Genomic DNA, 27141 nt, shown 5'->3' with positions numbered 1-27141 from the left:
TACACAAAGAGCTCATGCTGGGAGACACACCTCTCTAGTCTGATGCTAGTCTTTTGCCCTGATGCTGCGAGGCCCCTTTAGAACCAAATTTCACTTTTCATTTTAACCTACATTACCTAATACAGGATTCTCTTCCCACGAGGAAAGAGAAACCACGAGGAAGAGTCAACCATACAGTTAAACTTTCGCATTCTGGATTCTGTATACAGGCTTCCCATTAAAGAATGAAACAAACTTATCTTTTTCTGACCAGAAACTAACTCCTAAGAAAAGGAGAGCTAACTATAAAAGCTATAGAGAATATGCTAACTTCTAAACCTTTTTTAGTTCTTCTGGAAAGCCCCAATAAATAGTATAGACTTACCCTCAAGATTCATTTTTAAATTTCCTCCTGCCATTATAATACATTTTCCCTACTCCCGCACCACTAGATCCTAGTAACAATAACCTATTATGAACCGTAACTTACAGCCCAGCATCCCAAGTACAGAATTTCCCTGTTGACCCTACCTAGAACATTGTAAATGGCCTGCTGGGTTGCCGAACTATCTGTACTTTAATGAGAAGCCATAGTCTAAAAAGACAAACACTACAAAGTGGTGTTTCTCTCCTCACCAATCTAGCAGACATCTCCCACTTCAATGTGAACAAAGGGAGGGCATGGACTTTTGTATGATTAATCACTGCTGAGTTTCCTGTTGGGGTAATAACACTGCCCGGCACATACTTGCTGACTAAAGGATCTCTCTCCCATAGGAACTAGGCATTCCTGATCTCCCTATACACATCCATGGCCATTACCAATCCATGTCTGCCACAAGCTAGGCTGACACGGGGTTATCACTGAGGGCACTAACTGTGAGATAATTTCTTAATCAGCCAGTAATTAGCAGTTAAGCATGTTAAATATTTATTAGAATAAGGTACAGAGATAGATGGAAGTTAGCAATCAGGGAGCTATGAGACTGCAGAGTTCAAAGAACTCATGGTTAACAGGCTTTGCAATCAAGGACCAAAAATAACAGAAAGAAAAGATAATTACTACAGAGCTGGTTGCAAGGACAGACTTTTTTCACCATCTTCCCTGAAGCACAAAGAGAGAAGCAATGTGTTAAAGATAAACATCAGTGTAAAATATTTAGAATCTCCAAACAGCACACAAAGACCCAGCAAGAGAAAGCAGGAAGGGAGACAGATAGGTAGGACCTGGTAGCCCTTGCATAGATACAGTTCTAAAGAATGTATCTAACTGGCTGTTAGCCTTAACATGATTATCTGATGTTACCTGGCTGACCGATGTTGAGTTTCTACACCCAATCTTTGTATCTAAATGAGTAATGCCCTGCATTGAGGTTCTAGAATCGGAGAGGAACTCCAGTCTCTCAGGTCTCACTGCTTGAATTTCAAATACCCAAGCAGCACTTCCACTGATCCTGTCCCACTTCCTGTTTCTCCAGCTGGGCTGTTAAAAAGCACGCAATTAAATGCATTAGCAATCCCACCACAGTAGGCTGATAGTATCATTGTTACAGTTTTAAGTTCATTTAAGTTGGCTATTATATTTCCACATCCTAGACCATATTAACCCCTTCCCTTGCAGAATAATTTTTAAAAGTACGTGGAAAACAAGCAATCTCTGAACATAAATATAGCAGTAAGCCAAGCCGTGCTTCCAAATCATTATCTATTTTGAGAGCATAGAATAATATATCCCAAGCTCGTAAGATCCCCACTCTTTCAATTACCTGTTTCCTTTCCATATTTCAAGTCTGTCTTTTGGGATTTGTTCACCAGGCTTACATGATGTATCCTGATGTGACTTCAACAGATGTAGGGCTTCTCATTTTATACCCAAAGGGAAGTGACAAGGTTCAATATTTCTGACCACTTTCATTTGAACAGGGGTAATACCACCTACCTTTAAAAGTGGGATGAGAATTTATGGAATTTAATTTAAGTGGTATTTGTCACATTGTATTTCATAAACAGAAGCTTTGGCTCTCTTTCTTCCCTGTTAGACATTTCAGGCAGTAGACCATAGGCCTGACATGTCACATTCTACTTCAGAAACACCCAGCTCCTACTACTAATGTCCTTGCAACTTTCTAGGTGGACATGCAAATTAAATGCTTATTTAAGTGTCAAAGTGCTAATATGCACAGTCCAGGAAGGTCTGACCAGAAAAATTATTGATCTGCGTCCTCAAAAAAAACCCCACAAATGCCTGGAAAACTATCGAATTGGGTAATGCCTTCCACCCTCTTCTTGGTTAAATAGCCTGGGACTAGTGAATGTGGAGTATGTCAGTAAAAGACTGTCTCTCAAGTAGAGCCAATCCATTACTAATGCAGGTAAAAAGAATAGGGGTGCTAGAAGAATTACAAATGTGTGAGGGAAATGGAAGGTAAATGTGTTATACTTCCCTTTAAATCCAGTCACTACAGAGAACAAAGGGAGGTGTAAATTCTTCCCACCATGAAGAGGTCCAAGGACCTCTGACTCGTACTCAGAAACAGTGATGGCCTGAGCACATGCATTTAAAAAGCACTTCAATAACCACATCAGAAGTTTGAGGCCTTAATAGAGAAGATCTTTATCCAAATCATAACGAAGGTTTTTCTACTTTATGTTTTTGTTTGTGTTTTAAGCTTTTCTTCAATAGTTACTGACTACCTATTATGTGCCAGGCAGACACTGACTAATCAGAGAGAAATCACGAGTGCTTTCCAAGTGCTACCTGTCTCTCTGTACCTGTACAACGGCCATAGGACAATGGCATCATCTTCATTTAACATATGGGGAAGATGAGGTGACTTGCTATTGTGCCTTATTTTTAAGTAAAAAGCTGGGAAATTTCAGAAATCATGGTAAAAGAATAAGTTTTACTTGCAGGTGTTGGGCTTTGGTCTTTATTAGACTAAGTGCGTTACTGGAATAATCAAACTAAAACCCCTTTTGAACTACTGATTTTATGGGGTTGGAGGAGAGTAGTGGTGGAATGATCCAATGAAGAGATTCTAGCATCTTTTCAAGTAGATGCTTAGGCTTAATTGAGCATCAAGTAGATGCTTAGGCTTAATTGAGAAGAAAAAGAGATTTCAATCTACTCTGTCAAAGAATAGAAAAAAAAGGTACATAACTTTTACCTGCTGCCAGGATCTATTGGTCAAAATGCTTTCTGTCATTTCTTTTTTTTTTTTTTTTTGAGATAGAGTCTTGCTGTCACTCAGGCTGGGATGCTGTGGTGCAATCATGGCTCACTGCAGTCTCAACCTCCTGGTCTTAAGATAGTAATCCTCCTGCCTCAGCCTCCTGGGTAGCTGGGACTACAGGCGCACACCACCATGCCAGGCTAACTATTTGTTTTTTTTTGGTAGAGATGGGGTATCACCATGTTGCTCAGGTTGGTTTCAAGCTCCTGGTCTCAAGTAATCTTCCTGTCTGAGCCTCCCAAAGTGCTGGGATTACAGGTGTAAGCCACTGTGTCTGGCTGATTTCTGTCATTTCTAATAATAGGACAGAGAGAACACTGACTATGACTGTGGAGTCCAGTCTTCATTATTCTAAATGACCCAGCAATCTATTGCCTAGATACCATATCTACTCTGTCACATATCTATGAAGAAGCACTGCTACCACAAAGTTATACTGAAATTTGTAGAAACTTGTTGACTTTTTAAATCATAATTAACACGGGGGCCCAAACTTCTGAGGGTAATAGTAATTTAGCAAGCCACTGAGTAGATGATATACAAAAAGAGACAAATGAAAATGGACTGCGTGAAACATCAGATCCAAGCAGCAGAAAAACAAGGACAAGGAAGGAGTAAAGGTGTTACACACAAAGAGCCAAGCAGGGCGTACTCAGAAATCGGGTCCTCCTGCCACCAGGTTTGAATGTCACCTGTTCAGATGCACAGTTAAACTTCGCACAGCCTGTGAGAGGGGAAAAACAGGGAAGAACAGAGAGAGGAGAAGAGACAGAACACAACTACAAGATGTTAGAAACTTGAGGCTGGAGTGGTGAAATGCACTAAGATGGCACATAGAAGAACAAGCTTCTGGGAGAAGGTCAGATATGTAAGAGATGAAATATTAGGTCTTAATTCTATCCATATGCAAAATGCGGAAGCTTTTCTTATTGGAATAAAGCTAGCTAGTTTGCCCTCCTTACCAATCAAGTGCAATCACCTTGTGAAGTGACTAATCTCTAATTTCTGTGAAACTGTGGCAAAGGCATATAAGCCAGTACCTATATATTTTTCATTCTTCTCGCCTGGATGCCCAAGTCTTTTTGATTCTTGTTCTAATACTACTAGAAGCCCTTTCCTCTGCAGGAATGTTTTCAGCAATCATTAATAAACAGAACTATATTTGGGAAGTAGATTATGGATAAAATATTGAATTGTAAGGCTATTCATTTTAGTATGCCACTCCTATACTTAAAAGTAACGAAATTCTACAATGGCTAAGAAAATACATTAGCTTTCAGAAACTGCTAAAAAGCCTTAGAATTTCATCCAGGAAATCTCAGCCAAGTATCAAAGCATAAGTTTTAAATCCCAAATGAGTAATTCATATAGGTCACAGATGTAACTTTTCACTGTAATTTCTTGAAAAAAAGTAATTTCACCTAACGGGAGCAGCAATGAGCCCACTGATTCTCATTATTACTCCACTTCCCTTCACCCAAAGACTTAAGTGTACAACACACAGGCTATGTATGTTCTGGTCAGCTTGCCTCCCAACCCGCCTTAACAGGCTTTTGTCCCAGGTATGGCAACATCTCCATTTTACTGTTTTTGGACGATGATGGTTGCTTTATTACCTTGACCTGGAGCAGAAAGGCTTGGTACTGAAATGGCACCATCACTGGTGAAGGCTGAATAGAGGTTGTCACTGGAGGGAGATGGCTTAAGGGGCTGTAACAGCTGATTCTGCCCGGAGTCTGGGATATTGCCAGGAGGGTGGAGGGTCTGCTGGGGGTGCAAGACTGAAGCTGCACTCTGACCAGACAGGTTACCTGCCAAAAGATAAAGTGGCATGAGGAAACATGTCCAGCTTTCTCCACATACTCATTAGGCACTGTTCTTATACATTTGGTTTGTTTCACCAAGTGGTAAATGATGGATCAAAAGCTATAAACTGATGAAAGAACAAAGTCCTCACTAATGGGAGAAGTGAGGAATGACACTAAGAATCAAAATCAATAGTTAGGCTAGGCACTCACACCTGTAATCTGGTACTTTGGGAGGCTGAGGCAGGCAGGTCACCTGAGGTCTGGAGTTCGAGACCAGCCTGGCCAACATGGTGAAACCCTGTCTCTACCAAAAATATAAAAATTAGCCAGGTGTGGTGCAAGGCACCTGTAATTCCAGCTACTCAGGAGGCTGAGGCAGGAGTTTTGCTTGAACCTGGAGGCGGATGTTGCAGTGAGCCGAGATCATGACATTGCACTCCAGCCTGGGCAAGAGGTATGAAACTCAGTCTCACCAAAAAAGAGAGAGAATCGATAGGTAATAGGGCTATATATACTATTCCAGAAGCTCTTTAGCTTTAGAAAACCTAGAGGAGCCACACATCTGAGCAGAGTAAAAAGACCAGAGTATGAGGTGGATACTCAGATTCCAATTTGCAATTCCATGATTGCCTTTTTTTTTTTACCGTATTAGAAAATGTGTTGAATCATGTTTGTTAGGCAGTCTCCACTTAGACTTTCTTATAAACATGCATCAGAGATCAGATACAAAAGAGATGCCAAAAAATGATGTAGGTGACTACAGAGCAATGGATATTTAAAATTATTTTTGGTTTGGCTGATTTCTCTCTTACAATCACATCTCTACTAATGGGCTGCATGAATTGGTCCTAATGTGCTAGATTTGGATACCTATGAAACCTTCCAGAGAATGGAACTGCTAAGAAGTTTACAACTGCTTTCTTTTTTTTTTTTTTGAGACGGAGTTTCGCTCTTGTTACCCAGGCTGGAGTGCAATGGCGCAATCTTGGCTCACCGCAACCTCCGCCTCCTGGGTTCAGGCAATTCTCCTGCCTCAGCCTCCTGTGCAACTGCTTTCTAACATATTTTAACCTTCTTTTTCTTTTCAGCTAATTGGATTAACACTACCATGATCTCGCCTAAGGATTAGGAATTCTCTGTCCCAATTAAATTATAGTCCAAAGTTAGCAGGGTGTGATGGTATGCACCTGTAGTCCCAGCTACTCAGGAGGCTAAGGTGGGAGGACCACCTGAGCCCAGGAGTTTGAGGCTGTTGTGTGTTTTTTTTTTTTTTTTTTTGAGTCAGAGTTTTGCTCTTGTTACCCAGGCTGGAGTGCAATGGCGCGATCTCAGCTCACCACAACCTGCGCCTCCTGGGTTCAGGCAATTCTCCTGCCTCAGCCTCTCAAGTAGGCACACGCCATCATGCCCAGCTAATTTTTTGTATTTTTAGTAGAGACAGGGTTTCACCATGTTGACCAGGATGGTCTCAATCTCTTGACCTTGTGATCCACCCGCCTCGGCCTCCCAAAGTGCTGGGATTACAGGCGTGAGCCACCGCGCCCAGCCCTGTTGTGTTGTTTTATGATCACACCACTACACTCCAGCCAGGGCAAGAGAGTGAGACCCTCTCTCTTAAAAAAAAATTCACACATGCACACACACACTCCATTACGAGACAGTATAACTTAACTATTTCTCTGATTTTAATGACTAGCAAGTTCTCTAACCTAATATAAATGAAATAAAAACCTTAATCAAGAAGTTACCATTTAGACATACACACAAATATCCATGTGACAATTACATTCATCTCAGTTGCAATTATGACTAACTCATCCACTAAAAGAATCTACCCAAACTTTATTAAACAGAGAATAATGTATTTTATTCCAACTGCCCAAGAGTCTGGTTAAATGTGAGTTATATGAATTAACAGGCAAAGCTAAATGTCTATCCTTAAGAATAACTATAAATAAAGGCTACCAGTAGATAGCAATATGGATTACAATGCAATAAACCATTGTACTCACTAGGTCTACTTCTATAGACTCAAAAAGAGGTACAATAAATATAAGTATAGAAGTCAAGGAAGCAAAAGTATCAGGATAGCCAAATTCTTTTGAAATTTAACAAAAATAACAAATGTTCAGCAGGTTACATACAGTTGGAGACAGAAACAAAAGATAGGAGAGCTGTGGCTGACCTAGTCCGGTGCTTTTTACCTGAAAGCTGGGGGCTTTTATTCCCCAAGGAACTGCTTCGACTAGACTTGCTGCCTTTGCTTTTAGTGGGTCGTCGTCTTCTCCCTGAAAGGGGAGCCGCTGGAGGAATAATAACAGCAGGGGGCACCTTGCCCAGTTTGGTATACAAAGATTCAATTTCATGCTTCTGGCGACTTTGCAGATCCTGAATCTCTTTAAGATGTCTAAGAAAGATAACCAAACATAATTTAAAATACCATAATCATTTTCATTCAAACAAGAATTAACAGCATATTCCTAAATCTGCTTTCAAGTATGTACTAGTTACTAATGAACCTTTTCCCCAAATGTACTACCGTGTGCTTCTAGCTTGTCAAACTCACCTTGCTGGCCTTCATTACCCAAGCCATATTCCAATAAGCTCCTAGCCAACAACAAATGGTTGATAATGTTTTAGGGGAAAAATATTTCCTGACTTTTGAGGCCATGCACACAATAGCTGAATTTGCTACCCTGATTCAATTTGCCAAACAAAATCTGCCAACATAATCATATATCCCAGTGCCATTACCAGATTCATTTCATGGACTAATAAATAAAGAGCAGTTAATAGTGATAAAATCTGCTATTGGTAATAATAATAATAATGATAATGATACAGTGACAATACAAAGGTGCTGAAGAAGTTCTAGAACTAGAAATGCTGTGGGTCTTTATGAGTATAAGAGAAGCTATGCTTGTGCATGTGAGTCAGTAGTTGGGACTCGTGTGTGTGTGTGTGTGTGTGTGTGTGTGTGTGTGTGTGTGGTGAGTGGGGTGGGAAGGGGTCAGGGGGTGGGGTGGGGTGGTGATTCTGTGGCACTCACTTTAAAAGAAATGAGACATTAGCATGTTGTGGCAAAAATAATATTAATCTTGGTTCTAGGACCTAGGTTTTAAAACCTTATCCGACATTCTTTCACAAGAGAAAATATACTTACTTTTCCCGTAGTTGTCGCAGCTCTAACTTTAAGTCTTCATCTTCAATATCTGACTCATTGTCACTACTCATGTAAGAAGAGTTAAACGAATTACTAAGGCTTTGACTTAGATTCTGGACAGGAAGGCTCTTTGAGCTCAGTTGATGAGGGGAGTGTGGACTACCAGAACCATCATCCACATCCCTATTTAAAAAGGCAGCCTCCAGGTCAGAAGATGGCCCATTTAGATGTGAAGGCTCTGATAGTACAGGCTTTTCTTTCTTTGGTATCACAGGAGGAAGAACAGCTTGTTCCAAATCCATAAAAGGAAGAGATGCCACTGGTCCTTCTTTCTTTGCATCAGCAATCTTGTCCTCAGTTTTTGATACAGAGAAACGACCCACTTTGTTTGCTGCTGTTGTCACCTGAAAACGTCCAACCTTGGTAGGCTGCCCAGTGTCTGACTTTGCCTCTGAGGCAGGACTTTTGTGGGCACTATCTGGCACATCTGAAGAGATGCCAGGGATGGTTATCCCACTTGGCTCTGGTTTCACCAAGGTACTCTCTGGACTACTACTTGACAGCACCGAGGACTCTGAAGTGCTGGATTCAAAATGAACAGATTTTGCATCTTCTGACTTATTTTTACCCTCTTTCTGGGCATCATCTGCTGCAACTGAAACCTGATTAAAAAAAGAACAAAGTAAGATTAAAAACTGAAGTTTCTCAGTATCTGATTTCTATCACAGACAATTTAAAAAAGGAAAAAAGGAATCACTTTATTTTCCTCTCAACGAGTAGGCTAATTATCTCTTTACATAGTGCTTCCATCTTTGACTCTGAAGAAAAATTGAATACCATAATAGAGAACACATCTGTACTTAGATATAGAGTCTGTGTGGCTGGCTAAGCTTACAAAGTAAATAATTTAATTTCATATTTCATGTCATACACAGAATTCAGATTCATGTCTTAGTCGACATATAAATAACCAAAGTTCAGGGGCGGGCATAGTGGCTCACACCTGTAATCCCAGCACTTTGGGAGGCTGAAGTGGGCAATAACTTGAGGTCAGGAGTTTGAGACCAGCCTGGCCAACAGGGTGAAACCTGTATCTACTAAAAATACAAAAACTAGCTAGGCATGGTAGTACATGCCTGTAATCCCAGCTACTTGGGAGGCTAAGGCAGGAGAATCAATTGATGTCAGGAGGTGGAGGCTGCCACGAGCCAAGATTGTGCCACTACACTCCAGCCGGGGCAACACAGTGAGACTGCCTCAAAAAACTAAAATAAATTAACAAGATGTTGTAGAATTTTTAGGGTTGCCTGTGAATAAGAAAAACTACAAGAATTAAATCCAATAAATGTTAAATGCCAGCTAAGCCTCAAGAAACAACCCAACTAACTGGTAACTAAAAAAGAGGATCCAGATCATTGTTCTGGTTTGTCCATGTATTTAGAAACACAAACTCAGCCCACCGATAAACTTTCAGGACTTGTTTACAAATGAGAAAATTATCACTTACTCTCCCCAGCCAGAAAATGCTCACATGATGGACCAGCTGGTAAAATAAAGTGATATGGTATCATGTATTTTCATTAAAGAATTAATCCTGGCTGGGCGCAATGGCTCACGCTTGTAATCCCAGCACTTTGGGAAGCTGAGGCGGGCAGATCACGAGGTCAAGAGACCAAAACCATCCAGGCCAACATGGTGAAATCCTGTCTCTACTAAAAAATACAAAAAATAAGCTGGGCATGGTGGTGCGTGTGTGCAGTTCCAGTTATTCAGGAGGCTGAGGCAGGAGAATTGCTTGAACCTGGGAGGCGGAGGTTGCAGTGAGCCCAGATCGTACCACTGCACTCCAGCCTGGCACCTGGTGACAGAGTGAGACTCTGTCTCAAAAAAAAAAAAAAAGAATTAATCCTATGACAATTATTCTAAATGTGGAAAATATTTTTATATTTAAGTAACAAAGAGGTTACTTAAGTTGGAAAAATTAGAAATGACAATGGAAATTGGATAGGTAAACCAACTGCTGGATGGAAAAAATAGCTATAACATTCAGAACAGGAGAAGTGAAAGTCTATTTCAGATACACACTTGTACAGAAAACATAAAGTGAAAGGAAATTACCCCAAAAAGTAATCTTGGGAGGTGGGCAGCTAGATAGTATGACTATCTACTGTGTCTCTACTGTTGTAAGTATTCTGTATTTTCTTTAATTAGTATTTATAACTTTTATTAGGAAAATGCTAAAAAGAGCTATAAAGTACTATGTAACAGATTGCTAGACTGGTAATTATGTCCCAAATAGGTAGGCAGTAATTTTATTATAAAAACAACTCCAAAGGAAGGAATCAAGGCAATGCAAAATGACTGTCTTACCTGAAATCGTCCCATCTTAAAAACACCAGCTCCTGAACTAGCTGCTAGGACAGGGCCTTCTGTGACTCGAGAAACTGAAAGAAATACATGAATGAGGAAAATATAAGTGTCTCTTTCCAGTTAACTTCTTTTCCCTTTGACTAGAAAAACAGCAAAATCAAACTACACATGAGGAAAGCTGTTGGCTGCAAAGATAACTTCCCTATCTCCTCTCTCCATGAGGCTTTGTCCAACAGGGGAAAGTAGTTATTGTTTGCTTTACTACTAGATACTAACTACAACATTAATACATACTATAAAAACAAAGGTTAACAGGGACTAAAAACTGAATTACTTTCTTTAATTCAGAGATGTAAGTAAACGAAATGAAGGATGAGATTTTACTGAGGACATTAAAGACTCATCTTCGTTTTATTTTACTGAGATGGAGTTTTGCTCTGTTTCCCAGGCTGGAGTATAGTGGCACATTCTCAGCTCACTGACACTTGTACCTACCGGGTTCAAGTGATCCTCCTGCCTCAGCCTCTTGAGTAGCTGGGATTATAGGTATGTGCCACTATACCTGGCTAATTTTTGCATTTTTAGTAGAGACAGGGTTTCACCATGTTGCCCAGGCTGGTCTCAAAGTTCTGACCTCAGATGATATGCTTGTCTCAGCCTCCAACAGTGCTGGGATTACAGGTGTGAACCTCCATGCCCAGCTAAGATCCATTTTTAAATGAAAACCAGCTAATTTTATTTTCTCAATTTAACAATTAGGTAAATTCTAGAATTTACCTAGACAGTACAGTTCTCAGAATTATTGATAAGTAGTTTGGGACAATTTTAAAAACCTTCCAGGGAACAACACTTTGAGTTTCTTTCTAGAGATATATTTACTTTATGTAGCTAGTATGATATTGACTGATTTTAATGTTTTCATGTAATTCTATATCTTTGAGATCGTTCCATATCAATACCTCATTCTTTTAAATGACTGCATAGTGTCATACCCTATGCATATAACATACATATATATTTCATATTTTAATCAGGCTTTTACTGATGGGCATTTTTCTTTTCTTTTTTCCCTGACACAGGGTCTCACTCTGTCATCCAGGCTAAAGTGCAGTGGTACAATCACAGCTCATTACAGTCTTGACCTCCCAGGCTCAGGTGATTCTTCCTCCTCAGCTTCCTGGGATGCTAGGACTACAGGTGCATACTACCACATCTGGCTAATTTTTTTTTTTTAAATAGAGTCTTGCTCTGTCATCAGGCTGGAGTGGAGTGGTGCAATTTTGGCTTACTGCAATCACAACCTCTGCCTCCCGGGTTCCAGCAGTTCCCCTGCCTCAGCCTCCCCCGTAGCTGGCATTACAGGCACGTGGCACCACGCCCAGATAATTTTTTTGTATTTTTAGTAGAGACGGGGTTTCACCATATCGGCCAGCATGGTCTCGATCTCTTGACCTTGTGATCTGCTTGCCTTGGCCTCTTAAAGTGCTGGGATTACAGGCATAAGCCACCATGTCCAGCCCACATCTGGCTAATTTTTAAAATTTCTTGTAGACATGGAGGTCTCACTGTGTTGCTCACGCTGGTCTCAAACTTCTGGGCTCAAGCAATCCACCTGCCTTGGTCTCTCAAAGTGCTGGGATTATAGGCATGAGCCATCATTCCTGGCCCAGAATTTCTTGCTATTTTAAATATAAATATTCTCTTATAGATTTATACAATAAATACTCCGTAAAGGAAGTGCTGAATTATTTCTATTTAAGACTGCAGTAGACATCACTATTATAAATTGATCCCCACAGAGGTAGGTGGCTATCAGACCCTTGAATTTACCAATGAGAGGTGAGAATGGCTATCACTTGTAGCCTTACTGTGTATTTCTATCACTACGGACATTGAATACGTCCATGTCTAAGTTTCTTTTTCTGTATCTTTTGATCCTTTTTTGGTTTATGTTGAATTTTAGAAACTCTTTCTTTATATTAGCAAACAAGTTCTTTTTGTGATATGAATATATATATAACCCCCTCCACAAATATATATATTTCCCCAATTTTTCATTTATCTTTGCACTCAATGGCACTTTTCTTCCATGCAGAAAATTTTGTGTCTATTACTACTTGTTTCTGGATTAGACGTTGAACTTAACACCTCTATTAAACTTATCTGAGAACTCCAAACTGATCCATGGACCAAATTCAGCCTACTGCCTGTTTTGTAAATAAATTTTATTGAAACACAAATTCATTTATTTATGAATAAATAAGTCCATTGCTACTTTTGAGATCTGAGTAAGTTGCAAGAGACTATACGGCCTACAAAGCCTAAAATTTGTACTATTTCACCCTCTACAGAAAAGTTTGTCAACCTTGTTCTAGACAGTGGAAAAAAATCCCATTATGATTTTGTATAGTACTATTTATCATATAATATTTCATCTTTGGTCCACTTGGACTTTACTTATGTCTAGGCTAGTAATCCACTTTTGCTTTTTTCCAGATGGCTTTTGAGCTGTTCCAAACCACTTATAGAAATATTCCATCTTTCAGCTGGGTGCAGTAGCTCATGCCTGTAATCCCAGCACTTTGGGAGGCCGAGGTGGGCAGGTCACCTGAGGTCAGAAGTTCGAGACCAGTCTGACCTATACGGAGAAACCTCATCTCCACTAAAAATACAAAATTAGCAAGGTGTGGTGGTGCATGCCTGTAATCCCAGCTACTCGGGAGGCTGAGGCAGAACTGCTTGAGCCCAGGAGGTGGAGGTTACAGTGAGCCAAGATCACGCCAGTGTACTCCAGCCTGGGCAACAAGACTGAAATCCATCTTTGAATGATTTGAAAAGCCACCTTTTTCATATTCTATGTTCTCTTTTTATTGGTAGTCAACTTTTAATTATTTTCATTGTATATATTTGATAATCTACATGATCCTTTAATTTTTCCATTTCTAGACTCTCTAGACTGTTCCAATGATTTGCAAGTAACGTCTTTTAAACTGAGAGCCAAATGAGAATATAATTGCCTTGAAAATAAAAATAATGTTTAAATTGATTAACTGAAATCTTACATTTGTACTTCCAGACAAATACATGTCTAGGCTATTCAAGCTTTTCTCTATCCTTATATATCCAGTGTCACGAAAGCTAAGAGGTTATCAGTAAATTAACTTTTCTAAATACAGTATGCTTTAATTCCCTAATCTGTAATAGCAAGGATCTGGCCTAGCTAATAATGAAGGGTCTTATTACCTCCTGTATAACCTTCCCTCTGCCAGATAATAACAGAATAGATTTACTTATTTGCTAATCTTTCACGTTTTAGATATTACTATCAATGCTCCTCAGTTATCAAATACACGAAACTATGTCTTTGAAACAGTAAACCTCCTGAATTCCTACAGGTAGGAATGGAATTAATAATATAAAAGGAAGAAGGATGTTTCTCACCATCCTTCTGAGGCTGTGCTCCTGCTTCTGTAACTGCTGTTGGAGCCACCACGGACACAGGCTGTAAAACACACAGACAGACACACCACAAAATCTTTAGCTTCACTTAAACGTTTGCCTCATTCCCTTTCCTATGGTCTTTGTAAAAGGGTAGAAAGACAGTATATGTGATAAAACAGTTATGTCTGAGGGAATTTTCTTTTCTTTCTTTTTTCTTCTGAAGTCTAAAAGTCTGACATAAAGAAAGGCACCTTTTAGGGCTGGGTGTGGTGGCTCACATCTGTAATCCCAGCACTTTGGAAGGCCAAGGTGGGCAGATCACTTGAGGTCAGGAGTTTGAGACCAGCCTGGCCAACATGGCGAAACTTAAAGACAAAAACTAGCTGGGTGTGGTGGTGGGCACCTGTAATCCCAACTACTTGGGAGGCTGAAGTAGAAGAATCACTTGAACCTGGGAGGCAGTGGCTGCAGTGAGCCAAGATGATGCCACTGCACTACAGCCTGGGCAACAGAGCAAGACTCTGTCTCAAAAGAAAAGAAAAAAAAAAAAGGCATCTTTTAAAAGAAGGAACTTCGGCCGGGCGCGGTGGCTCAAGCCTGTAATCCCAGCACTTTGGGAGGCCGAGGCGTGTGGATCACGAGGTCAAGAGATCGAGACCATCCTGGTCAACATGGTGAAACCCCGTCTCTATTAAAAATTACAAAAAATTAGCTGGGCATGGTGGCGCATGCCTGTAATCCCAGCTACTCAGGAGGCTGAGGCAGGAGAATTGCCTGAACCCAGGGGGCGGAGGTTGCGGTGAGCCGAGATTGCGCCATTGCACTCCAGCCTGGGTAACAAGAGCGAAACTCCGTCTCGAAAAAAAAAAAAAAAAAAAAAGAAGGAACTTCTACTCTTTCTTGATTGCTTCCTTAATTTTTCTCATAGGATGCTTAGGGGTATAACTTAGTATTCACAGAAAAGTCGTTTCAATCAAAACATTATTTTATCTGACAAAATTTAGCCTTCTCTAAAACAAAAATACAAAATCCATAGAATGATCTGTGGTACAATCTAACCAGACATATAACTAGAAAAGTACCTTTCAAATAAAATCTCTTCTATAGTTACACTCCTGGATCAGCATTAATCTTTCATTAATCTGTCTCATTTCTTTTGGATAGAACAAGCAGGGACTCTGAATACATGTTAAAGGTATTAATAATGGTTTAGGTTACAGTTTGTGTCCCAGGCATATAATATATTAGGGTTATGAGGAGATTTTATCAAGATTGCCAAAACTTACACCAACTGCAGAAGTCACTGTGATAATCTCTGGACTAAGTGTTCTTCTCAGTTGAGCATCAAGATCCTCTAGGGGTTGCTGGGACTGAGTGAAAACAATCAGAGTAAATACAGTTCCTTAGCACCTTCAGAGCCACTATATATAGCCAATTTAGATAGGACACACTGTTTTATGCTTTGTATTGGCACAACATAACATTTGTCTTTACAGAACGTTTAAAACTATACTCAAATTTAACATACTGCTTTTTTTTGCCACTTCTTCCAGATCGTGTATCAGTCTCTCAAGGCTTAGAGTAGAGTAGTTCATGTTTTTGCAGTTTAAGAAAAGTCTTTTTATATTCTATGTTTGATGTTACTCAAAGTGGTAGAAAGAGTTATTTGTGCTCTCCTTAAAATATATTGTGAAAAATGTACAAAGATCTATTGGTAGATTCACTGTATCTCATGTTCCCTATTTTCTTTCTCAATTTTACACATCTTTCTGGGAAGTTGCCCCTATGAATAAAAGATGGCATTAATACATTCTGTCACTATCACAGGATATTATTCTCTTCTTCAGGTCTTCCATGTATACTTCTTCCCTACAGATGGTGGCAGGGAGGTCTGGGTATTCCAATCTGTTAACCATTCTATCCACCCCAAGCACATAGCTTCCATTCTCTAATCCTACATCTGTCTTGGCTTTTATCAGTCTATTCTTGCACAGCCTTCACTTATGCCTTTCCCGCTATATCTAGGGGATAGCTATTTACCCTAACCCCTCCACATGTCTCACTTGCTATTTCTCTTCATACTTTATACTCCCCTAGAAGTCTGAATAAATGTTTTAAAATGAGAAAATAAGTTTAAAACTCAACTCCTGATTTATGGACTTTGACAATACATTTTTCCCAATTTGGTGGCTGATGGAGTACTCTCTCTATTGGAGCTATTATTTTATTGTGGAAAGGTCCTTATATGGTGTTCCTTTCTATACATTGGGGCCAAAGAAATAGGGATAAATTCCAACTCAACTTCTCAAGTAAGCAACTTACCACGTTTTTCTTACTTCTTATATATGGTTCAAAACTAAATTCCTAATTTAGTTTAAAAGTTTACTGGCTTGTCTCATGTCAGAAGCTTTTTCCTTGTCACAACAGATTCACAATTAGTACTTTTCTTATGGAAATTCAACCAAATGTGTTGGTGGTGGGCTAGGGTGGGAAAGGGAAATAAAAAATACTACAGGTAATTCTGACCACCACTGCACTCAATGAGCAGAACTGACTGTGAGATGGGAATTTCAAAAGTTCATGTGGTCAGTCTCAGTTCCTCCATGAGTAATCTCATAATGTTAGCATCTCAGTGAGCTAGGTGCCTTTTATTTTAAAAGACACAGCACACATCGTTTTCATGAAACATCAACCCTTATACCGATTTATATGTAAGCTAATTACTTCATTAGGTGGCTAGTAAAAGAAATGATAAACATTCAAGAAAAAACTGGTTGCTCTGGACTCACAGAGAAAGTTGACCAGATGCTTCTCTTTTCTAAGGCACTTTCAAAGTTAATTTTGATTATATATGCAATTTCACTATTCTACAGAATGTGAATGATAAAAGGAGCTATATGAGTGGCAAAATGTTAGTTTTGCTGTTTTCTTCCTTCATAAGATATAAAAAAAATTAGTAACCAGTGTTTTTGCATAACCTAAAGCAACATTACAAACCAAAGAGCTGTGAAGCTTCTTACTTTAAGTAGGACCTGGGTAAATGCCTATACTGTTTTAAAAGAAAGGTGTTACTGAGTCAAAGCCAAATAGGCAGAAGCCAAGACCATAGAGTGGAGAACTTTAACAAGCTTTGTCAAAAAATGTAGGGCACAGGAAGAAATTTGTCAAGTCTTGAGGCACCTGGGTTAGAGGTCCTGGAAAAGGTGGCAGCTGCTCGCTGGACAGAGTACCTGCGGGAATTTCATTACCCACTGGCAGCACCTACAGACAACAAAGGGAAATTCCAGTCCATGAGCACTAAATAGTATAGACTGAATACTAAAGAGCAAATCAACTAATCTGAATGGACAAATATAAGAATAAAATATATCTCGTTAAGGCATGATAAACATGTTTATCACCAATGTTACACTCTGGTATCTGTCTTAAATAAAGGGTATGACAACTAATGATATTAATATAGGGGTTACTATATAGAACAAAGGCTGTATGTACATAAGTGGCAGTGTCCATAAATTCTTGAGCTACTTATTTGGTACAGTATATATCAGGCTTTGCCATGCAAAACAAGATTTTCTGAGAAAAGAAAACAGTAGTTGGTTAAAAAATAAGCAACGGGCAGGTTGGATAACAAAAGGCATCAGAAATCTTATACTATCAAGAATTTCTATTTTATCTGAATGAAGATTCTGCATTATCATACTATAAAAAGAACCTCACATCCATGAGATGCAGAAAGATGGCTGAAGCATACAATACAGTAGATGTAAGATAGCCTTGTTATTTGGAGAAGGTGGCAGAACAAGAGGAAATCCACCACAGCATTAATTAGATAATACATTCTAGTTACTTCAGTCCTAGGATTAGGATTCCTCTGTATCAATTTCCTCACTAACTTCCAATTTTTTATAAACGCCAAATTATATATCTGTGGAATCTACAACAAAGCCAAAAATTTGCTTCATTCTCACTGAAACAAAGATTATGAACTGCTGTTATTATGTATATTTTGCTAACAGATGCATTTAGATCCCTTTTGGGATAAAGACTTCTTCAGTTTGTACCAATTCAGAAGAAATACCTGTACTTTACCCAATAATTATACATTCTTGGAAAACTGCAGCATAATTAACCCCCAAATCCTGCCACACTTGAAAAAAAGAAAAATCTCATGTTCGTTGTATATACATACCCTCAAATTGCCATCAATTTGTTTAATAAAACTATAAGCCAGGTACCTTCATAATTACGTTTCTAACTTGCAAAGCTGAATTGAAAAATGTACTTATTAGGGAGAAAAAAAAACTGATCATATTTATCTAATTATTTTATAAAAAGAATTTTACCGGAGCCTTAGTTAAAGGTGGCTTTGAGGGAGCAGTTCCAGGTTTCGCTCCTGATGTAGCAGTGCTGACTGGGGCAGAAACTTGCCCAGGTGTGGCCACTGGTGTAACTGGCAAAGCAATTGTTCCTAGTGGTAAATTAGTTGGTGGTAAGCAAGTAATTGTAGTAGAAGTCAGGAGTTTGCTTGGTGCAACAGCAGTAGTTGGGATACCTGGTGTGACAGTACTCTCTATGACTAGTGATGTCTCTAGTGAGACAGAGGCATGCTGAGCTCCAGAAGAGCTGTGTTCACTGAAGAGAGACCGCAGCTTTTCTTCCAGAGTCTTTATGTCATCAATCCCAGGAGCTTTGGGTTGTGTATCAGAATCTATTTCGGGACAATGAGTATGGGGCTGGTTGGGAAGCAAAGCTGGTTGAGGCTGACTATGAATTAGTGTCTGCTGTACAGCAGGCACATTGGCAACAGGCTGTACCAAGGGTGGGATACTAGGTACCTGGGGTAATAAAGGTGTAGAAGTAGGTCCTGTTACTTGGGGAAGAATAGGAGTAGAAGCCATCACTGATGGAATGACCAAAGGATGCACCCCACCGGGCTGATAGACAGAACTAGACACTCCTGTTCCAGGAGAAGAGGAAGATGGTGCAGAAAGGGACAAAGCCAATCCAGTTGTACTGTTATGAGATGTCTTATCTAGCGAATGTGCACTAACTACCACAGTTTCAGCTAAAGTAGGAGTAGAAGTACTACTGCTAAGCTGTATGGATGGCTGTGAAGCTGTGCTTGGCACTGAAGTGGTGGTAGAAACTGATGTTAATGTGGCTCCCACAGTAGTGCTGCCTGCTGCCTGCTGAGAGACTACAGCTGGAGGCTTAGCACCTGCGATAGCAGTACTGCCCCCTACAGAGGCTGAAGTTGCTGAAGCTGTTATAGAAGGATACAGTGCTGTACTAGAAACAATGCTCTCAGATGAGGATGTGGCAACTTGAAGTGATGGGGATGTAGTAGGTATTGAGACTACTGCAGGTATTGTGATACTCGAAACTACACTGGAAAGTACTGGTGTTTCAGACACAGGTGGTATAGGGAGACTACCTGAAGTTACCACACCTGTGCAGGTGGCAACTCCAGCAATTCCCTCTTCAGTGGGCACTGTAACCTCAGACTGAATTACTGATGTGGAAATGTCATTAGGAGTGCTGCTTGTTGCAGGGACTGGTACTGTGGGTGCTGCAGTGGTTGGGACTCCGGCAATGCTATTTAAGAAAGGAGGTACTACTGGAAATGTTGGTCCTGTATGACTAAAGTTTGGAGGTGCCGTGTTGGGTCCTTCTGTCATTTGGGCATGTCTAAGTTCAGAAAAGGCCTGTTGTAGACTAAGGGATGATGCAGAGTGAGACAAGTTCATTCCAGAGCTCTGAGATGTAGAGGCAGCAACTGCAAAGGAAAACAAAAAAATAAGAATCAGCCCATTCTAAAAGAATGGATTCAAAAGATTGTCCCCACTAGCCTAAGTCAGCTCCTATAAATATCTATTTTTGATAAAAAATATGCAGTAACCTTAAAACATAGACAATATACTAAGTATAGAAATAAACACATACTACAATATCTATTATACAGGCTATATCTACATATGGCTGTGCTTTTTGAGAAATGACACTATATCATATATGGTTGTGTAATCCTCTCTATTTTTCACTATTTCCTTCTCCCATGTTTATCTGTTGGTTATAATTTCAGTTTTCTCTTTTTTTTATTATCTGTGTCATCATAAATTACTGCTTTATGATTAAGCTTTCAACATAGCAAAGGCACTGTAGAATTTACATAACAATGTGGTAGAATCAATTCCTTACCTGTATCTGATATTTCACTGGTGAAAAGTTTTGATTCTCGTAATCGACTTTCTGGCACAGGACTCACTATAAACCGTCTTCCAGCAGAATGAACAACTTGAGTTAAAGAACTGGTAGGAATGCCTGGTCAAAAAACAACAAATAACTTAATAACATTATTATTATAAATACTGTTAGACTTCCTTACTGGCACACACAACTGCTTTTTTTTTGCACAGTCTCACTCTGTCACCCAGGCTGGAGTGTAGTTGCGCAATCTCAGCTCACTGCAACCTCTGCCTCCTGGGTTCAAGCAATTCTCATGCCTCAGCCTCCCAAGTAGTTGGGACAACAGGTGCCCACCACCATGCCTGGCTAATTAATGGTTTCTGAAGTCAAAGGTAAAGACAAACAAGAAAATAAACTTACCTATTTGCTGTGGCATGGAAGATGCAGGAATTGGTTGTTTGAACTCTCCTTCCAATTTCTACAACAAACAAAAGTGATTAAATGCATTCTCAAATGCAATCTCAATGACTAGGAGAAGCAAACTGCCTGCCACATATGAAGAGAACATAAATGTTTGTAGTCAGTCATGGGTGTCAGGTGATATCACTGGACATTTTGCATAGCAAATTTAGCACTATTAAAATAATTTAAATCAACAAAGCTTCACTATGGGAGTGGTGAACCTACCTGAGAACCTGAAAAGCCATAATCATCCTTTCCCTGTAGATTCTCCAATCCCTGGTCACCCTCTGGTTCCACGCTGACATCCTCACTGAGCATTTCATCAGCTTTTTCAATAATTTCCCGTACTTGATCCACAAATGACTCTCTCTCTACTGCTAGAATAAAGTCATTATTCACCTGTAAAAGAAATGTGATGTCAATCCAATTAGTGTCATTTCTCAAGCTTTATGTCATTCAACTATCACTTTTATGACTTCTCTCCTATCTGCATACTTACCTATATTTATTTTGTACTCAAGTTAGCTCTTCTCTTTAAGAACTTCAATATCTTGTTAGACATAGCCTAGACAAAAACGTCACTAAATCACAGGTTGAGTGTGCTAGTTTTATTCACATCGAAGTAAATACATAACTTTAAATAAATATGGATTACAAAATACGGCATATTTGCCTAAAGCAATGGATATTAAGATCAAGTACTAAGGAAAAACTTAGAACTCCAAATGCAGACATACCATAATTGTTGCTATCTCCTCGGGATTGTCACCATCTAGGTCAAATTTGAATGTAACCATTTTCCGATTATGAGTCTCTAATTGACATTCTACTACTCGGTCTCCTTTATTTGAAACCTAAAATGAAAACAGGTAGATAATCTCTGAAGACCATATTCAGCTTTACTATCGAATTTCTGAAAAGCAATGCAGATTAGCACTTGACTTTATGTCTAAGGAAGCATAGTGTTATCACTGCTCCTTAGAGCACTAGTACTTTGTCTCTTAAACTGGTAGCAAAAAAAAACTTTGAGATGTCAGCCTTTGAGCTACTTACTAAAACTCGATTCTTTTTCTAAAAGGTAAGTAGTGCTTTATCAAAGAAATATGGAATGTAAGACTATCATTTAGCTAATTTTAAGATCCTATACATTCATCAATTCATCTAAGACTTAAGAAATATTTAAATGATATGAACTACTGGCACTATCATAGCTTTATGAACTACATTTCCATTTTTCTAAAAATGTGATATTCAAGTCAAAGAGACTGTAAGGATTAAATGAGAAGAGTACTATATAAATTATCTGGCCAGGCAAGGTGGCTCACGCCTGTAATCCCACTACTTTGGGAGGCCAAGGCAGGTGGATCACTTGAGGTCAGGAGTTCGAAACTCGCCTGAGCAATATGGTGAAATCCTGTCTCTAATAAAAATACAAAAATTAGCCGGGCGTGGTGGCATCCCAGATATTTGGGAGGCTGAAGCAGGAGAATCGTTTGAACCTGGGAGGTGAAGGTTGCAGTGAGCTGAGATCATGCCACTGTACTCCAGCCTGGAAGATAGAGCGAGTATGAGGTAGGCGAATCACAAGGTCAGGAAATCGAGACCATCCTGGCTAAAACGGTGAAATCCCGTCTCTACTAAAAATACAAAAAATTAGCCAGGCACGGTGGGTGGTACGTGCTTGTAATCCCAGCTACTCATGAGGCTGAAGCAGGAGAATTGCTTGACCCTGGTGGGAGGCGGAGGTTGCAGTGAGCTGAGATCATGCCACTGCACTCCAGCCTGGGCAACAGAGCAAGACTTCGTCTCAAAAAAATAAAATTATCTTGGCCAGGATAGTCTCGATCTCTTGACCTCTTGATCTGCCTGCCTCGGCCTCCTAAAAAAAAAAAATTATCACACAAAGATAGTTATCTTTATTTTATGAAGTGTGTGGTTTGGATTTGATGACTTCTAAAATCTCTTTCAATGTCAAATTCCTTTAACAAGATGAAACCTATAAATCAGGAATACCTACATTCAAAATTCTTAATTTTGGGCGTGAAGTTTTTTCATGTCGAGAGCGACTCCTCACAGATTTTCGGTAATGCCGTTTTGTAGTTCTTCCTTCATGTCTTCCACTGGAAGATGGGACATTCTCATTGCCATCACTCATACCTGAAGCAACATCTGAATGTGCGCTTTGAAATTTAAAAAACGAAGTTCAGTTTATGAGATTTAAAGATGTGATATTTTGGAGTTTCATACCATCCTATTTACCAGTCAAGGAAGGAAAAGTCTAGTTTTACGTACCTGTCTATAGAAGAAGCCAAAGTGGTAGGCTGCGTAGGTTGTGGCTGTGCTACTGGAACTGGCTCTGGAGGAACAACCTGAGAGACTCCCTGAGTACTCTGTAAATCAAAAAGATAATTGAAATCTTCATAGTAATATATTTGTCATTCACTATCCCCAATAATCTACTTATTTTTTTTTTCTTATCCTTCCCCACGAAGTCCTAGAAGCACTAAATTTACTAGAAAATTCTCAATATTCAGCATCTAGAAACAATGGTCTTAACATTTCAAAGGAAGTTTCTAAAGCTAGTCTCTGTTATAGACTGCATGGTATGAGGTCAGCCAACATATTTTCTAGGCAGTGTGAACCTACAACTTGCCATGCAGCCAGCATCTTACCAGAAGTGTGCAATAAGGCAGGCAGAGCAAAGTACAAAGATAAATTCAGATCTTTCTCCTAGCAGGGCAAAAATGAGAGCACAGGAGGATAAGATACTCTTATGACTGCCAATGGAAACAGTTTGTGAAAGGACAAGAATAATGGCTAAAGTACTAGCTAGAGAAGTGAAGTGCTAATAGGGTTAATCTTCTCCAAGGCACACTCACTTCCCAACAGAACAGCCAGTGGAAACAAGGACCCCACATTGGCATTTCATTCTGCTGTAAGAAAAAGTCATTTAGATGTTAGTTTGACATAGTCTCCAAGTAAGTTCTAAACGAGGAGAGCCTATGTTTCCTTCTCCTTTATCATTTTTATCCAGTTATATATGTTTTATAGATAAACATGCAATAATTCCATTTACCTCCAAAACTGCTTGCTGGGAGGATGTAGTGGGGGCTTGTGCTAAACTCACTCCTGGCTGGGACACTTGAACCTGTCCTCCTACACCACCCATAGGAACTAAAAGATTTGATTCCACATAAGGCTGTACCACCGTGGGAAAGTACCCAGGTGTAGCCAGTACTTCTGTCGGCATGGGAGGGGACAGGACTTGGACTGTAGAATGGATGCAAACAGAAGCCACGTTGGAAGGGGGAACAATATTTGAATCTCCTGGGTATTGTGGTGGCAGTCGAGATGGGAAGCCCTGTGACAGAAATGAGGAAGGTGAGTTAGAGCAGTTTGAGGCCATTAAATTAGCAAAACAGCAAGACATGCAAAAAAAAAAAAAAGAAAGAAAGAAAGAAAAAAAAAGTATACAGCAAAGAAGAAGAGTTGCCAAATCTCTTTCTAATAATCTAAAGGGGATATAAAGACCACCCTCTTGAAATGAAGTAGTAGGATGGTTCCAGTAGAAGAGACAGGACTCTACAATAATACTTTAGATTGTTGGTTGTCTCCACCTAGAGACGATTTAAATAGGAACACAATTTCTTCCTAGTCAATCTAATATGGAGGAATGCAAAAATTCTTCCATATAACAGTCACATTGTGAAATGCAAAAATTCTTCCACGTAACATGAAATGCTAATCTTCCCAATCTAATCGCTGAAGCTTTTTGTTGATACCATGTTGGCTATTGTATTTATTCCACCCATATATGTAAAAGTTGCCAGGTGTACTACTAACCACATCTAGCACTCAATCGGCTTACAATGAATACTGAGAGAACCATTTTTCTCTGAAGAAGTGTCTTAAGAAAAATGGATCAGGTATCACTGAACATCATTACTCAATCCTTTCTCAGAATTTTACTATTTTAGCTTTTCTAATTGACATTTGTTATTGCTAGTTATTCTGACACTCAACTATAAGATTTCCATGTTCTTGATGGTCTACTAGGATCAAACCCCTCTTTTGCTAGCTAACACAATACCTGGTACAGAACATCTCCAGAGGGAAGTGGAACCTCAGCAGCTTGTCCATGGTTAGCTGGTATTCCCATGGACTGAACTGCTGGTTGTAGGAGCTGTGGGTGAACCTGACTTGGCAGCTGAGTCACAGGCTGCAGAAGGGTTGGAAGCTGACTAGGAACCACAGTTGATACCCCTGGGATCGCAGCTGTTGTAGCAGATGAAGCCAACGTGAGCATAGGCTGAGTAATGCCAGCTGCCATCGTGATGGGAAGGGATGAGAAACCTGTCTGAGCTGTAGACACATGAGGAGTTGATATGGGAATTTGAGAGACAGGGTACTGAGGGAGTAAGGAAGTAGGGAGTGGCTGTCCCACTGGAAGGAAATGAGCACCAGAGTGGACTGGAACAACTGAGGGTTGTGTCGCAACTGGGATCTGAGGTTCGCCTTGGATAGTTGGTACTGGCTGGGAAACTGGAAGCTGGGAAGGTAAAGAAAAACAAAACAGACAGGCTTTAAAAAAAAAAAAGAAAAAAAGCAAGGCTGCCAAAAGCAAGATTTACATATTAGCCAAAAAGAAGGGGTGGGGGGACCAAAAACCCTGCATACGTTAGTGTTAATATGCCACATAAGAATATGGAAAGGACAGCAGGAGACAAAGAGGCTAAATAGACTGTTACTATCTACACTTTTTGTTGTAGAAGTATTTGCTAATGCTTCAGCACTTGGCAATAAAAACCCCTTCCATAGACAAGGGGTTTGCTTTATTTTTTAAATCGCTTTATTGGGATATATCTTATATACCATAATACTATCACTAAAGTTATGACTGCTATTACAGTAGTTACTGAAATTCAAATGAATTCCTTTCCAGTGGAATTAAGACTTTATTCATATTATTTCTAAAATTCTTAAGTCCAACGTGGGTATATACAAGTTGGTATAATTCACATATTTTACTGATTCTAGGATGCAATCATCCATTTCCATTACCTGATCATTTTAACATTAGATAAATTGGGATCTATCTTATAACTGATGATGTGGTACATAAAATGTGGTACATTTTAAAGTTGATAGCATCCCAGATGTGATGAAACATTAGAGTAACAACACACTGTGCACATACATGCACAACAGTACTCAAAGTTGAAAAAAGGTCATTCAGAAGAGCATACCTTCTACGGGTACTTTTCAAGTGATTCGGACTACTTAAGAAAAATTAAAATTCCATATAGGAGAATTTCCATGACTTACTACTCTCAGTAGACAATGAAGGAGGAAATGGTGCAGAAATATACGTGAAAATAAAGCATAGTTGCAAACCCAGAATAGCTGACACAATTCCAGGGAATGTCATAGATTCAGTTAACAAAGCACCTTTATTTAACCCATTATTTCTAATACCTGTTAAATTGATTTTGGACTGGTAAGACTAAAAGTGAAACTGGATTTTCACTGCTTTCAGTAAAATACCCATCTACATTAAACAATGCACATGCACAAATGAAGTGATTTTCATTTCATTTTTGCAATGAGATTTATCTACTTCAAGGGTTGGCTACCACTGGAAGAAAGGATAGAAGTCTATCCACATGAAAGGACAAGTTACATGGAGATCCCTTTCAAAAATTACGAGTTTACCTGTATTTTTTTTTTAAAAAAGTTTACCTGTTTTCCAGCTGATACTTGAGGCAAGACTTGTGGAGCTTGAGGTTGACTCACTGGCTGTGCAGTAGTGGCCTCACTGGAGGTTGATGTCTGTGAAACTGAATACTGTACTGTCTGTTGAGGAGCGGCTGTCTGCTGTATTCCCTGCTGCTAAGAATAAAATACAATGATTCGGTTTTATTTCAAATCAGTACTGTTTCTAAGGAAGCATGTTTACCTAAAGCCTTCAGTGCCTGTAAATAATGATGATTTTAGTAATCAAGACCTGCACAAACCCAAATTCATCAATTTCCATTACATGTTTGTTTTCTCTCCGATGTTCTTCGTGATGGTGCCACCAGAAACAATTAACCAATGTTTTAAAACTCGAGTTACCATTGGCTCTTCACCCCAGTATCGCCCTCACCCCAACAGATAGCATATCCAGACAGTTCCTTTCCCCATCCCACACCTGCCATTCCTTTTTCCCTATCTCTTGACATCAGCTTTTACTTTGGCACCTATATTAGATAGATCCAGTAGCTTCCTTTAATCTTTTTTCCCTACCCTATTTTATCAACTGTATAATTAATATGCTTGAAGAATAGCTTTGATTATAGCTACAAAGTAGTGAGGAAAGCACTGGACTTAGAATCGAGACATTTTCAAATTTTAGCTTTAACATTTACGAGCTGTTAATAACTTAGATTGCTTATTTTATTACAAAAATGAAGTTTCTCTTTTTGAAACAAGGACATTATTATTTAACTTAAAATGA

At 39.4% G+C, this 27141-nt stretch overlaps 1 protein-coding gene across 50 annotated transcripts in view; it reads right to left on the bottom strand.

The window, feature by feature from the left end:
* Positions 1-27141, bottom strand: part of WNK1 (WNK lysine deficient protein kinase 1) — a 144329-nt gene that overhangs the window by 5882 nt on the left and 111306 nt on the right. For 6 of the 50 annotated variants that reach the window (XM_035255380.3, XM_035255381.3, XM_078338358.1 and 3 more), the window contains 18 exons: positions 26385-26534; positions 24736-25194; positions 23722-24006; positions 22938-23035; positions 22663-22825; positions 21383-21499; positions 20871-21044; positions 20604-20661; positions 20196-20318; positions 18341-19773; positions 17175-17255; positions 15281-15364; positions 13995-14055; positions 10554-10627; positions 8184-8845; positions 7225-7427; positions 4829-5023; positions 1043-1084 (listed from right to left, as the gene is read on the bottom strand). In XM_035255380.3, coding sequence (XP_035111271.3) covers positions 1043-1084; positions 4829-5023; positions 7225-7427; positions 8184-8845; positions 10554-10627; positions 13995-14055; positions 15281-15364; positions 17175-17255; positions 18341-19773; positions 20196-20318; positions 20604-20661; positions 20871-21044; positions 21383-21499; positions 22663-22825; positions 22938-23035; positions 23722-24006; positions 24736-25194; positions 26385-26534 — 4462 coding nt within the window. Of the gene's footprint in view, positions 1-1042; positions 1085-3864; positions 3937-4828; positions 5024-7224; positions 7428-8183; positions 8846-10553; positions 10628-13994; positions 14056-15280; positions 15365-17174; positions 17256-18340; positions 19774-20195; positions 20319-20603; positions 20662-20870; positions 21045-21382; positions 21500-22662; positions 22826-22937; positions 23036-23721; positions 24007-24735; positions 25195-26384; positions 26535-27141 lie in introns of all 50 variants that reach the window. The other 44 variants (XM_078338343.1, XM_078338345.1, XM_078338359.1 and 41 more) reach the window with 16 other exon arrangements.

The sequence above is a fragment of the Callithrix jacchus genome, chromosome 9 (genome assembly GCF_049354715.1).
Source record: "Callithrix jacchus isolate 240 chromosome 9, calJac240_pri, whole genome shotgun sequence".
Classification (NCBI taxonomy): Eukaryota; Metazoa; Chordata; class Mammalia; order Primates; family Cebidae; genus Callithrix; species Callithrix jacchus.
This window is presented reverse-complemented; position numbering and strand designations above follow the sequence as displayed.